At 44.0% G+C, this 15,292-nt stretch overlaps 1 protein-coding gene across 1 annotated transcript in view; it reads left to right on the forward strand.

The window, feature by feature from the left end:
- Window positions 1-13,178, forward strand: part of LOC110073586 (uncharacterized) — a 53,681-nt gene extending 40,503 nt beyond the window's left edge. Inside the window, exons 12-13 of the mRNA XM_072995368.2 lie at window positions 3,207-3,302; window positions 12,336-13,178. Coding sequence (XP_072851469.2) covers window positions 3,207-3,302; window positions 12,336-12,645 — 406 coding nt within the window. The 3' untranslated portion in view covers window positions 12,646-13,178. The remainder of the gene's footprint in view (window positions 1-3,206; window positions 3,303-12,335) is intronic.
- The last annotated feature ends 2,114 nt before the right edge of the window (window positions 13,179-15,292 follow it).

Consider the following 15,292-nt stretch of genomic DNA (forward strand, 5'->3'; position numbering starts at 1 on the left):
GGCAACTGGTGCTTCATCTTATGGTTGACCACCCCCTCAGAAGATGTGTCCCTCCCCAAGAAATCAAGAGCAACATCCCATTACTATCTTTTAGGCAAGCTGACTCTGGTGTTTGCTTATCATCCTTAGCAGCTCAGTCCTAACTATTAATTAGATGACTAGGCTAGTTTTCTACCTTACGTCACTTAGTGGGGCCTGCCCTGATACAAAGACATCTGATCTAGAGTAAAGGATAAAATTAACAGCAGTAGCGACATTCTGAATCCTCATGGTATGTTCTGGGGACCTACCCACAGGAATCTTTGATGAGGAGAAGTCCTTAGAGGTGACAGGTGAAGCAACAGGTACAGAAAAGTCCTATATTCATCTTTTTGATATTTCCATCTTCCATGAATTTCTATAAACTTAGTCATCTAAGCAAATAATTGCAATATTTTTTAATATTTGTGGGATTGAAAACAGTATGAATCATTGGCCCAAATCCTTGTACCTAGTTATGCTGGCATAACACAAATAACATAACCTTTGGAGGCAATTCATCTCCAGAAGTTACAGGTTTATTGTCAAATTTTACAGACTTCCAGCTGTTTGCAATGAACAAATAAAACAAAAACAATTGAAACATCTCAACACAAGGAATGCTTCAAGTGGTTTCTCAAAATTCAACTGAAAATGCAACTTTTAATGAAATTATTCAACCCCTTCATGGCAAGCATCTTGAGTACTTAGTAGAGCACCCTTTTGCTGTTATGACCTGCCAGAAACAAGATGCATAGCCAGACACCAGCTTCTGGCAGTGTTCCTGAAAAATCTTAGACCATTCCTCATGACCAATGGCCTCCAGTTCAGTAATATTCTTGGGTTTGCATGCTACAACCGCCTTCTTCAAATCCCACCAGAGATTTTCTTTGGGGTTCAAGTCAGGTGACTGTGATGGCCACTGTAGAATCTTCTAGGACTTCTGCAACCAAGGTTTGATGGAATTTGTTTTGCTTGGGATCATTGTCTTGTTGGAAGGTCCAATGACATCCAAGCTTCAGCTTTCTCACAGATTGCATGATGTTTTCTTCTAGGATTTTCTGATACTTCAATGAATCCATCTTGCCTTCCACACACTGGTTTCCAGTGGCAGAGGATGCAAAGCAGCCCAAAAGCATCACCAAGCCACCACCATGTTTAACTGTAGGCAGGGTGTTCTTTTCAGCATATGCTTCATTCTTCTTCTTCCAGACATACTGCACACTTCCATTTCAGCACTCCACAAAACAGAATCCCAAAACTTCTGTGGCTTAAGTATATTATTTTTAGCATATTGGAGCTGGCTTTTCTTGTGCTTTTGGGTCAGTAGTGGTGTATGTCTTGGAGTTCTGACATGGAAATCTGTATTTAGTATGTGCCTGTGGCATTTGCCCTTGTGGCCCCTGCTTGTCTTTCCCTCATAAAGGCTTACATGTCGTTTTCTTCTCACTGCCACCAGTGGATTACTTCAGTCCACAGTATAAATGATGTTTGTCAGAACACTTGTCTTGTGAACAGAAACAGAACTTATTTACTGGAGTGAAGCAGACTGAATAACAACAGAAGTTCTTCAGCTACACATTATACATAAGCAATTCATCAACAGTTCTCTCAGTACATATTTCTTTTCTCTTGCTATATCATTACCACCTTCTCTACCTATTTTCCTAACCAGCTGTATCTCTCTCAGTATCTGTTCCCTCTCTCTCTGACTAACCTGCCTTATCTGACTCCTTCTCCCGCCAAACCTCATGTAGCTGCTGACTCCATCTCCAGTCCTCTCACAGGTCCATGCAGATCAGCTCATGACTATGAATGGCATGAGAGACATGGGCGATCGTCACAGTGCCTTACTGCGCAAATCGAAATTTCAGTGCCTGTTGCCACCAAGTCTTGTTGCAGGGCTTTTACAGTCACTCAAGGGTTTTTCTCAATCTGCCTTATTTATTTATTTTATTTTATTTATATCCCGCCTATCTGGTCAATTACGACCACTCTAGGCGGCCTCTCAGAAATTTGGTTGCAGCAGTTGATAGTTTCCTTTTTCTGCCCTGTCCAGATAGTGTAACCACTGTTCTTTAACTTTGAAGTTGACAATTATACTTCCAACAGTGTATCTAGGAACATTTAGTGCTTTTGCTATCTTTTTGTATTCTGTTCCTCACTTGTGAAGGGCAATTATCTTTTCACTTAACTTTCTGGGCCATTCTTTTGACTTAGCCATATTTCCAACATGCATTCAAATGTCACACTCACCAAACCTCTAGCCAGTTCAGGTATTTCATGTGTTCCAGCTCAAGCACACCTGGTGCAACCAACGTACTCTTTAATTTTCAGCCCCGCTGACCTCTCTTGTGCGACTTCACCCCTGCATGTGCATGCAACTCTGGGCCCCCTCCAGTGCCCACGACTCAATCACGACCAGAATCAAAGGATTAAACGTGACTGCGGCACAGAGGAGGAAGAGAGTTACGCAGAGGGAGGTGGAGTCGCACAAATGCGCATTCATGTCCAGCTTAGAAGGAACCTTGGGTGCAACTAATGAAGCCTTTGATTAGTTGCATCAGGTTTGCTTGAGATAACACCTGTTTTGCATATTTGTGCTCTAAGGCACTGGTTCTTAACCTTGGGTTACTCAGGAGTTTTGGACTGCAACTCTCAGAAGCCTTCACCACCAGCTGTCCTGACTGGGGTTTCTGGGAGTTGCAGTTCAAAAGCATCCGAGTAACAAAGGTTAAGAACCACTGCTCTAAGGGATTCTATTCAGGGGGTTTGACTAATTCAGAGACTGTAGAATTCATTAAAATTGCATTTTCAGTTGAATTTGCAATAGAATAACTGATTACAACTTTGTGTACGTGTCTGCGTGCGCGCACCTGCATGCACACCAGTTGTTATGTATACCACCTAGTATATATATAATGTTACATAATTCTAGAGAGTTGAAAAATTCCAGAACAATGTGTGAGCTTGTCCCTAGAAGCTGCAGGGAAAATGAAAAATCAGATGATCAGTCCATTCTCTGTCAAGGAGTCATCACTGCAAAATGGATTGAGAAACATTGCATCATAGTTCCCTCTATCAAAAATAGCAATCTTTCTGCTCATAGGCAAATAATTATGAATCCAGTTTATATTTACATCCAGGTTTTGTTTATACTGTTTGATGCATCTGTTTTACTCTTTCAGAGATCATGCTTTTCTTTCTCATGAGCACTTCCCTGACTCTCCCATACTGCACAGAGATTATGGCTCTGATAAAGATGGCTATACCAGAAATAGCAGGTGAAGTTCCTATTTTCATGGCATTCGTGCAAAGGATGTTCATAATTCCTGCACTCAGACAGCAAATGATTTATATTAATATGTGTAGTCTGATGAACTGTACATATTTTGACATACTTTAAATACTGTTGGTGGATTTACACAGGTATTAACTCACCATTCAGAAATTGTTGGGACAAGCGAGTGGATTCAGGCTCAGCTTTTTATAAGGATAGTCTCCTGTGAACAAGAGATATCCTGTGAAAGGACTCAGTCAACTTCGGAAATAAAGATTTGTCTTTAGGGACTGAATCAGGTATAATACTTGGTTCTTTCTTAACGGTTGTGAAAAAAACAAGACCCATCTGTAAGATAATTTTCTGCCTTTTTCCATATTCTTTCATCTCTCATATGAACTCCCTTTTCCCACCTTATTAGAGAATAAATGAAGATGTCAGTTACAAACCACTGCACACTTCCCCAGTCAAGCAGGATTTGTAAGCAACATTCAACTGTTGTTTCAAATCCTTGTCAGCTAGAAATCCTGACCAGTATTACTTTATAATAAATTATCCAGTATTCTCTAACAATCAGAATCTGATTGTATTTAGGGGTCAAGGGCAATATTTGCTCCCAGGTGAGAAGGAATTTGGAGGGGGACATGCATGATCCTACTAAAAATAATGACATAGTATTATATCTCCAGTGGCCCGGTAGACAACCCAAATATCCATGCTTAAATTGCACTGACAACATTTGGATTTAAAGAAATGTAATTTGGTTTAGAATTATAGCCAGAATAAAAAAGAGAGTGTCTGGAATCTTATTACTTACTTACTCTGGCATAATTTCATCGTGGTAAATTTAACTGGCAAATTCTACGAGTTTGGAAGTCAAACAACCATTTGCTATCACAATAGCATTAATAGGTCTACTGCTGCTTAATACCAGCACAAATCTAAAATTTGGTGTGTGTAGATGTAGACAAAAGACTCTGCATGCATTCCTGTTTACTGTAATCAAGGTTCCATGTAGATCATACTGTGGCTCTAGATATGGTACATTTATGATTTATGACTAGTTTCCATGTTGTCATCACCACAGGAATGAATAGTGAAGACAGGTACTTCTTCATGGTCTCTGTGAATGCACACTAATGGGTTAATCTGTGCCTGCACAGAGGTTTCTGGAATCTTCCAGAGCTTAACACCCGTTCACCAGGACCGCGCCCTAGTGCACATGGTCTGCCCGTCCTGGCTAGTGCCTCAGTTCCTTTTTGCCGCCGCTGAGGTTCCTTCTCAGACAAGCTGCGTTTGCCTCCTGCTTTGAAAAAGGAATTTTCTTGCTAGAGATCTTCGGATAGTGAGATTCTTTGTTATTCCTTCCTTCTGCCGCCCCCCCCTCCTTGAATCCCCTTTCTTTATTTCTAATTTTTTATGGCCTCTTAACCGTTTAAACGGTGTACTTTGTGCCCCAATTAAATCCCAGTCACCAACGGCCACAATTCCAGCCTTTTCTGTCTGGGCAAAGCTTACCAACCGCCTTCTTGCCCTTTTTGTAAAAAGTTTATGAAACAGGCACTTAAGCTAAGGCAGCAACACCTACAATCTTATTTGTGGCAATGTTCCCTTCGTCCCATACCAACTATGGAACCTACACTACCTTCTCAGGTTCAATCGTTTTCCCGAGGAGCTTCGATTGTATCTTCAGCAAAATCCAAATCTAAGTCTAAGACCATCACTAAGTCTACCACGGGTGCTTCGGCACCGAAGTCCACACCGGTACCAAAGTCTCCTCCAGTACCAGACAAACAGTCCAAACCAAAGAAGCCTAAGAAATCATCCTCTGATTCTCGATCCTACAAACACCAGAAGGACAAGACAACCTCTTCCATCCAGTTACAAGAGCAGCAAACTATTTGCCTCGATTCCATATCTGTGGAAGATGACGATTATCTGTCTCCACCTTCAGGCCAACCAACTTCACCTTTCTTGGCCCAGTCCCCCTCGTGGGCTAATACCTCGGCTGAGGTTATGGTACTGCCTCGTTATGACCACTTGAGCCCTTTGGGTTGCTCTGTCTCTGAGTGTCATTCGGATTCAGCTTCCATTGCTGATCTGCAATCTCTGTGCAAGTGAACCTGAAAGGCACATCATACACCAGAGACTGGTCTTACTGAAGTTGTCACTCCACTACCACAGACGTCAATGGGATTGCTTGCATTCCATGATTCACTTTCACAATACTGTCATCCCAAGAGGGTTACCCTCTATGGCCCAGTGGCATATTATGAGCTCCCACCACATCGATACCGTCACCATCAATACTGGTACTGGTGCCCCGATATGGAGGTCTATGTGGAGCCTAAGCACCCTTGATACTCCTACTACTATTCCAATTCTGGTTCTGAATCTCCTCTTCCATACCAACTACGATACTATGACCAGTCCTCCTCGGCAGATGACTCCTCAATACCGATACCGAGAGCTCAGAAGTCCCCCAGAAAGAGGAAGCATACCTCGCTTCCTTCTTCTACTACAGGGGTCCCCAACCCCCAGTCCGTGGCCCGGTCCTGGTCCAGGGGCTTCCTTGAACTGGGCCACGGAAACAGATCTCTGCCCCCCTGCACACATGCACAATGGGTGTGTCGAGCTTGCAGGTGCACGTGTTGCACTTGTGGGTGGATGTGTTGTGCTTGCGGGCATGCGCACAAGCGCAACACGCCCCTCCGCAAGTGCAACGTACCCACCCCACAAGCGTGACACACCTGCAAATGTGACATGCCCACCCGTGAGTGTGGGGGTGCCCCCGCCCCCCATGCACAGAGCCCGCACCCCCCAACTGGTCCACAGTCTGGAAAAGGTTGGGGACTGCTGTTCTATTACACCGGTACCGAAACATGTTAAACCATCCTCCAAGCACTTTGTACCCCGCACCAAACCCCCCTGCCCATCCGCAGGTTTGCCCATCATCAGCTAAAGTCACCACCACCTATGCTGGTCTTTCACCAGTATCTCATGAGACCGTTCATGCTCATCAATCTAATTGAGTTAAACCACATAAATCTACCATTCGGGATCCAGTTCTTAAACAGGCATCAACCAAACAAACCACCACACTGGTTGATACAGTTGATGACCCATCTTCTCCAGGTCATTCCGCGTCCTCACCATCAATGAATTCTGACACCTGTGACTCCATGGTACTCCTGGAGTCTCCTCCTAATCTGCCTACCCCTGACTCTGATGTCGCTGACGTGAAACCTTCCTCCCCATCAGAGGACTTTTTGTCGTATTCTCAACTAGTCCTACATATCGCTAAAGTGATGGATCTTGATGTACAGCAACCAGTACAGTCCAAGTCCAATAAGGTTTACGAGGACATTGATGATGACCAAAAAACCCCACTCCACATTGGATTTAATCAAACTGATTAAACAATCCTGGCCTAAGCCATCTTCTGTGCCACAAATCTCCAGACAAGTTGAAAATTTATACAAGACTCATGGAGACAATACGGCTTTTCTATCCAAGCATCCGCCTCTGAACTTGGTCATAGGCGATGCAACTCAAAACAGAGCATAGAATTGGTCTAACACCACACCAAATAATAAGGAAGGCAGGAAACTCGACATTGTTGGTCGTCGGGTATACTCCCTAACATCCTTCACATTACGCGCTTTCTACCTCGCAGGCATGGGTACACACCGCCATTTTTTATGGAACAAAGCATTTCCTTCTCTTCAATTGGCTCAGGGAGAATATAAATCTAGAGGCCTTGCCTTCCATCAAGAGGCTATGGCTGTTGCATGCCAGGAGCACATCACAGCAAGGCACATAATAGAAGCTGCTTTGAAGCGCATGGCCACAGCCATTGCCCTTCAAAGACATGCTTGGCTCCATTCAACCCATATCTCTGATGATTCTCACATGCATATTGAGGATCTAACATTTGATGGAGTTGGCCTTTTCGACACCAGGACCGATGAAATCCTTGATAATCTCCAAAAAATGAGGAAAACTGCAAGATCTTACAATACTCAACCTTATTACAGGCTCCAGCGCTACCAATGGCGTCGCACATACCCTTACCAGCAATACAGATCCGTTCCTGATAAACAGAGATACTTACCACTAGCTACATCCACTTTCCAGACTTGCCATGTCACTCAGCGTCAATGTTCCCATCAGTCCTTTCATTGGCCTGAGAAAAAACCAAAACAGTCTTTGACTTTCAAGTCACCCAGTCTCCCTCGCACCACTCACCACATCCTCATCAAACTCGCCTTGCTGTCCATTTTTCATCCTGGGCTGCCATCACCACAAGTGGGTCCTCGGTATCATTGCCGCCAGTTACACCATAGAATTCATTGTCCTCCCACTTCTGAGGAGAGTCCTCACTCCACCATCCCATGTTCTCAGCCTAGAAGTTCAATCCCTTCTCTCAAAAGATCCTGTTTCACCTGTCACCTCACCAGACGCCGACCTCGGGTTTTTCTCCAGATGCTTCATGGTACCCAAGAGAGATGACGGTCTCCACCCTATGCTGCCCTTCAGTACTTCAAGCCACATGTATTAGTCACCACGCTTCAGACCCAGCACCTCCTCGGATTCATAGTGTCTACAACGTCAGTCATCCAACACACCCGCCTGAAGATGCACTCCCTACAGGCTTGGTACTTGTCCCTCTTCGATCCCATGTCGGCCCCACCCTCCATGTTATTGAGGGTTACCCCAGAAATTGCAGCACAGTTCCAATGGTGGAAGACACCAGCCAATCTTTTCATGGACAGACCCTTTGCACCTCTCTAATTTACCGTACAGATAACAACCGACACAAGCCCAACCGGATGGGGTGCTCACTGCAAGGGACTATGTTTTCACGCTCTGTGGTCACCCGCTGAGAAAATGCTTCACACAAAAACTTAGAACTTCTAGCCATATTCAAGGCTCTCCGCGTATTCGAACCATTGGTCACCAGCACCGCTGTTCAGATTACGACAAACAACACCACAGCCCTCTTTTATCTCAACAAACAGGGCGGGACACTCTCTCTTCCCTTGATTTACCTTACTGTCCAGCTCTGGGAGTGGTGTCTCGAGCACCACATACTGTATTCCCAGTAGCAGTTCATATCGCCACTCACCACAATCGTATAGCGGACTCTCTCAGCAGACTCGGTTCGCAGACGCATGAATGGGTCCCTTAATGACTCCATCTTTTGTCAACTAACCACTCTATGGGGATAACCACACTTGGACATTTCCGCATCAATAGAAAACCCTCTATTGCTCCAGACGTCATCTCCCAGCTGCGCTTACAACTCTTCACACCATGCTACAATTCCTTACTCACCTCTTTACCAAGCATTTGTCCTTGTCTATCAAGGTCTATCTCTCCGCTATAGTAGCTCACCAGCCACATGGCTCTGAAGCATCTTCACTCTTTCTTCACCCTATGATAAAACAATTTCTTAAGGGGGCTCCAATCTACAACCCACCAGACCACACCTCCCTCCGCAATGGTCACTATATACTGTTCAACAAAGCCTAATGACGCGGCCTTTTGAACCTCTCGCCGCAGCGTCCGATTGCCTTCTTGCTTACAAGACCCTCTTCCTTGAAGCCATTACTTCCGCTCATAGAGCCTCAGAACTTGCTGCACTTAGAGTCGACCCTCCTTTTCTTCAATTTTACCTGGACAAGGTAACTCTTTATCCTGATGTTTTCTTTCTTCCAAAGGTTGTTTCTGGGTTCCACCTTAAAACAACCCTCATTTTACCTACCTTTTTCCCATCGCCTGTTACTGGCTTGGAGCGTTCTCTCCACCTTAGATGTTAGGCGAGCATTGGCCTTCTACATTTCAAAGATCGCCTCTTTCCACAAATCCAAGAGACTTTTTGTTTCTTTGCACTTACAACACAGAGGATGCTCTATCTCTTCCCAAACCATCTCTAAGTGGTTTGTATCAACCATTCTCCTGGCATATCAGCTAGCTAAGAAGCCTCTTTCAAATGGAGTTAAGGCTCATTCTACGAGGGCAGTGGCTACTTCTGCAGCATTCTCAGAGGCGTTTCTGTCCGTGATATCTGCAGGGCTGCTACATGGTCCATGCCGTCCCCCTTTACCTCTCATTACTGCTTGGACCTCCGGGCTAAGTCGGATGCTGCATTTGGACGAGCAGTCCTGTCGTCTGTTCTTTCGTGACGTCCCTCCTCCAGTCAGGTAAGCTTGTTAATCACCCATTAGTGTGCATTCACAGAGACCATGAAGAAGAAAGAGAGGTTACTTACCTGTAACTCTGGTTCTTCGAGTGGTCATCTGTGAATTCACACTTCCCGCCCGTCCTGCCCTCTGTCCCTCACGTCTATTTCATTTTATTCAGTGGCGGGCAGTTTGGGAATTGAGGCACTAGCCAGGACGGGCAGACCATGTGCACTAGGGGGGCGGTCCTGGCGAATGAGTGTTAAGCTGTAGAAGATTCCGGAAACCATTGCACAGGCGCAGATTAACCCATTAGTGTGAATTCACAGATGACCACTCAGAGAACCAGAGTTACAGTTAAGTAACCTCTCTTTTTCTTTTGTATCTTTTTGGCAAATTGTTTACTTGCCACCATTATTACCTGATGCTGTAAATCCCGTCACCTTCAGAAAACTTGAGATGTGTACATCTTTTAGATGGAGAATGTAGAGTGGGAATTATAGGATGAAAATATTGTTTTCTAACCCTCCCCTGCTTACATAGGATTAGCTTTCGGCAAAAAAAAAAATCATTCTGTAATGTGCTTCCTGTGGGAAAACTTCAAGCAGCACAATGACAGCAGTATGTAATACATGACTCATGAAGAGACAGACGTAAATGGTAACTCCCTTTCCTTTGTCAACTCAGAAATTCATATATAACTGACTTGAGGAGGTTGCTCTGCTTTGAACACTGAGTTCAAGGTTTAATGTTTGTTTATTTATTTATTTATTTAAAATATTTTTATCCCACCTTTCTCCTTGAAAAGGACCCAAGGCAGCTTACAACAATGAAAGGCAATCTTTAAAAGCAATAAGTATACAATAGTGGTTAACAACGTTAAAAGACAATATTTAAAACTACAAACAATAAATAAGGAGGCATCTTGCATCATTTATAGGCAATATTAAGGCAAAGATCAATACATATATAATGGGGAATTCCCCAGCACCACCTTCTGAGTTCTCTCCTTTAGAAAGGGCTGGAGGCACGGTAAAACAGTGTCCCCAAGTCCCACTCCAGAGAGGCAGGGCAGGAGGATACTGTGGTCAATAGCTGCTGTTAACTATTTGTTTTGTTATCCATACTGCGTTGTTTGGGAAAGCAGACTTTCTTTGCCTAATATTCCTCTTTCAATTTGATCAGTATACATAAACGTTCTTGTCCCATTATTGATGCTTGTGTGTTTTTATATTTCAGAAAGCAGTGATATTCCCAAAGAAAGAAAGACACTGTTTTAAGTTTAAAGGGAAAAAATATGGTTGAAGCTATAGTTTCTAAAAAGCAAAGAAATTCAGGTCACAGATAAATCCCCACCCAAATACCCTTTAATATATCTTAATTTCCACTCCAAGCAAGCATGAGAGATGGCCTCCACTTTTTGCTTCCCTAAGTCTAAGCACATTAAACAAAGGGTCTTCCTTTCCCTAATCAAGGATCAACAGAACTGCATCAAAAAAGGTTACATAACTGTAAGTAGGCCTGTGATATTAATCTGTTGATTTACTCTGTTAAAAGCATAGCTTTCATTTCTGATCTTCTGCTCTGTTGATGTGCTGTATAGAGATCGGAGTGGGACAGAATGTTTACTGGGATTGATGTCAAGGTATAAAAATAATACATGAGTGTGCCCATGATTTGAGTGAGGAATGGGGGTTGATCTCTGACCTGGATCTCTGGCTGAAGTTGGTATAGCTTTTAGTCTTCAAATTTTTGCTTTCAGCTGAAGGTTTTTCTCTTTGGGAATACTATGATTCCTCCACTGCATGAATGGGACATTCTCCATCTTACTGACTTAATATTGTGCATTTCTTCTTGATGAAAGACTGAATACCGTATTTGCCGGCCTACAAGGCGACCGGCCATATAAGACAACCCCCCCCAACAGGAAGAGCCTGGGCGGGCGGAGGCAGGAGGAGGAGGAGGAAGAGGGGAAACGGCGGGGGTGGGCAAGCGAGTGTGCTGGGTCAGCAGTGGGAGGGCGAAGAAGAGGGCAAAAGGCTGAGGGGGGACAGCAGGAGGAGGGGGGAGGAGGAGGAGGAGAAAGAGGGGAAACGGGGGGGTGGCGGGCGAGCAAGTGCGCCGCTGGCTCAGCATGCGTGGGGCAGCGGGCAGCCCATCAGCGGGCTCTGGCCAAGGGTGAGGAAGGGGGCAAGAGGCTGAGGGGGGGGAGCGGGAGGAGGAGGAGGAAAAGGGAAACAGGCGGGTGGCGGGCAAGCGAGCCCAAATGAAGTGCACCCGGCGTACAAGACAACCCCCCCCACTTGGAGGCATGTTTTTTGGGCCCAAAAAGTCATCTTGTACGCCGGCAAATACGGTACCTCAGAATCATAGAATAATTGAGTTGGAAGGGGCCTGTAAGGTTACTGAGTCCAACCTCCTGCTCAGGGCAGGAATCCAAATCAAAGCAGCTATGACGAATATTCAGAATCCTCCTGTGCATTGAGACTTGTACTGTAATAGATATTTTAGCTATATGTAAATATGATTTTATTTTAGCTAAATATAAATATTTAAATATCTATTTACAGAGATTACTGTAAATACAATTTGGCAAAAGCCAATTTGTTAATTTTTATTTGGAAGGGCTTTTTTCTGATAGAGGATGGTGTACAGTGGTTTTATTTTCCCTTTGTTAGTTTCAGTGAAGTTCCTGATGCTCTCTTCATGTTCCTTATGAAAAGAGCATCAGGAACTTCACTGAAACTAACAACTAACTGTTGCTGTTTTCTTACTTTCTGTCTCACTGTCATTGAATAAACCATCATCAGCTTAAGATGTTTTTAATTAATACTATCATTTTCATATTATAGGTCTGATTGCCCTAAAGATTACAGAAGAATGTACCCTTCGAATGAAATGAACAGAGGAATAACTAGATTTGCACCATATTCCTCTCACCCTGTACAACACCCTTCACCTTGCCAGGAGGAATTTAACTCAGTTTCAGTTGACCATGCAAAAGAATCTCAACCTGAAATGACAAGAGATATTGGCCAGGGGAAAAGGTTACCTGTTGTGACAATTGATTACAATTATGGCTTGCCTTTAGGCTATACTCCTAAGGAGGAAGATAGAGCACATTATGATTTGCATTCAAGAGAACACTGCATTTGGAAATGAACTAGATAACAAATGTGCATGCATGTTTCACCCATTTTTCTTTGTATGTGGACCAAACCTTTCCTCAAATACATGTATCTTTCAGTTACAAAACTAGTAGTTTGAATATAGTTAGTAATCCCAACTAGAGTATATTTATTGAATCAGTGAGATTTACATAAGTGTTGAGTCCCCATTTAGCAGTTGATTCAATGGATCTAAGCTAGTAGGGACTAGCAATTGGATTTAGGCCAGTATGTATAATAAGATCAGTCCACAAATCTTTGTTGTTTCACATTTTAGATGGTTGATATATTTGATAAGCGTATGTGAAGACAGATGTCCTACCTGTGTGAAATAAAAATAGCATTTATCATAGAGAAATTGAAATGTCGTAATACAAAAGACAACTGTATATGCAATGTGTATGACTATTTCAGTGTACAACAGTTGTAACATAAAAATTCAGTAAAGTTTCACTATTAATTTGTTTAAGATTTGAAAAAAAGGAAAAAGAAACTTGTTAAGGTAAAAATAAAATAGCTGAGGTAAAATGGTTCATTAATTTGGTAGTAACAACATAGATTTAATAACTAAAATCTTGTTGCACAGCTTTGCCTGTGCAACAAGAATGATGTCAGCAACAGCATCTAATAGGTAGCAAGACTACCCTATCCATAAACCAATGGGGCGGCTCCCAGGAAACAGTCCAACTGAGAGAGCATTCTCTTTTTCTTCCCATCTGATACAGATAAGAAGGAACACACTGTGCAGATAAAAATAAATCTCTTGCCTTCCACTTTCTCCTCTACCTGTCACAGAGGACAGTCTGGGAGATTCCAGGTGACTTCCGGGATTGGAAGTCCTAGGATTCTGAAACTCCAATCCCTTGTATGCACAGCTTGTACACCAGGGGTCTCAAACATCCGGCCCGCTGGATGATTGTTTGTGGCCCCCAACTTGCCCCCCCTCCAAAGTGCCCACGTGTCCTCTGCTGTCAAGAGCACCTGTGGGGGCCCCGCCCTGTTCTGTTTAATTTCACAGGTACCGGTGGGGGCTTTTCTCCTTTGGCAAGGAGAATTTTGTGAGGTTTTTTTATAATTATTTTATGTCTTGCCCTCCAACCCACCCCGCTAGGCGGTTGCCAGTGCTCCCTCCCTTTGCCACTTCATCCTACTGGTGATGGTAGTAAAGAAGGAGCTGGAGGGGGTCGTGGCTGGCGACGGCTCACGCGCCCCTCGTCCTCCTTGGAGGCCCAGCCGGGCTAAGGAAACTTGGGTGGCTTCCTCTGGCTCTTGCTTCGCTTGGCGGAAAATCTGATGCGGCCCAGCCTCACCCAGATTCTGCCTCCAGCAGCCCCCAGGTAAATTGAGTTTGAGACCCCTGTTGTACACGATGCAAGTTATGTGAATCACAAAAGGAAGTGACCTCATGGACCAGAGCATGCCAAGCCCTCCTGTCTTCCACTGCCTCCCAGAGCTGGGTCAAATTCATGTTGGTAGCTTCAGTGACACTGTCCACCCATCTCGTCCTCCGTCGTCCCCTTCTCTTGCCCTCACACTTTCCCAATATCAGGGTCTTTTCCAGGGAGTTTTCTTTTCACATGAGATGGCCAAAGTACTGGAGCCTCAGCGTCAGGATCTGTCCTTCCAGTAAGCACTCAGGATTGATTTCCTTCAGAATGGATAGGTTTGATTGCCTTGCAGGTCAGGGGAGTCTCAAGAGTCTCCTCCAGCATCACAATTCAAAAGCATCAATTCTTCGGCAGTCAGCCTTGTTTATTGTCCAGCTCTCACTTCCATACATCACTGCTGGAAAAACCATAGCTTTGACTATGCGGACCTTTGTTGGCAAGGTGATGTCCCTGCTTTTTAAGATGCTGTCTAGATTTGTCATTGCTTTTCTCCCAAGAAGTAGGTGCCTTTTAATTTCATGGCTGCTGTCACCATCTGCAGTGATCATGGACCCCAAGAAAGTACAGTGGGGTCTCGACTTACAAACTTAATCCGTATTGGAAGGCAGTTTGTAAGTCGAAAAGTTTGTAGGTCGAATCTGCATTTCCCATTGGAATGCATTGAAAACCATTTAATCCGTATCTGCTCTTTTCTGTCCATAGAAACTAATGGGAAGCTGCTATTCCACCTTCTGCCACTAGAGGGGAATATTTTTCTTTTTTTCTTCGCTCAAGAAAAGTTCTGGAAAGGAGTGGGGAGGCAGGGAACAGCTTTAAAAGCACTTTTGAAATCTTTTTTTTTCAACGAAGCCAATTTTAAAGCATGTTTTAAAGCATGTTGTGCTGATTGACCCAGGCTTTGCAAGCCAGAATGCCTCTCCCGCTTTTTTCCCCCCTTTTCGGTTCATCCATGTTTTCAGTTGGTTTTTTAAGATACCCAACGAAGGGGCCGCATGAATCATCGGAGGGAGATTGTTCCAGAGACGAGGAGCCACTGCCGAGAAGGCCCGGTTTCTAGTTCTTTCCTTCCGGGCCTCTCTTGGTGTCAGGTTCCTCAGCCTCACCTTCTGATTCACACAGGTGATACGGGTAGACCTTGGTTAACTGAAAGTTCAAATTTAACGCTTTCCCTACCTCCCGCATGGTTTTATTCAGTTCGTAACTCGAATCTAAGTTTGCAAGTCGAGTCAATATTTTTCTATCAGAGCGGTTTGT

The sequence above is a fragment of the Pogona vitticeps genome, chromosome 3 (genome assembly GCF_051106095.1).
Source record: "Pogona vitticeps strain Pit_001003342236 chromosome 3, PviZW2.1, whole genome shotgun sequence".
Classification (NCBI taxonomy): Eukaryota; Metazoa; Chordata; class Lepidosauria; order Squamata; family Agamidae; genus Pogona; species Pogona vitticeps.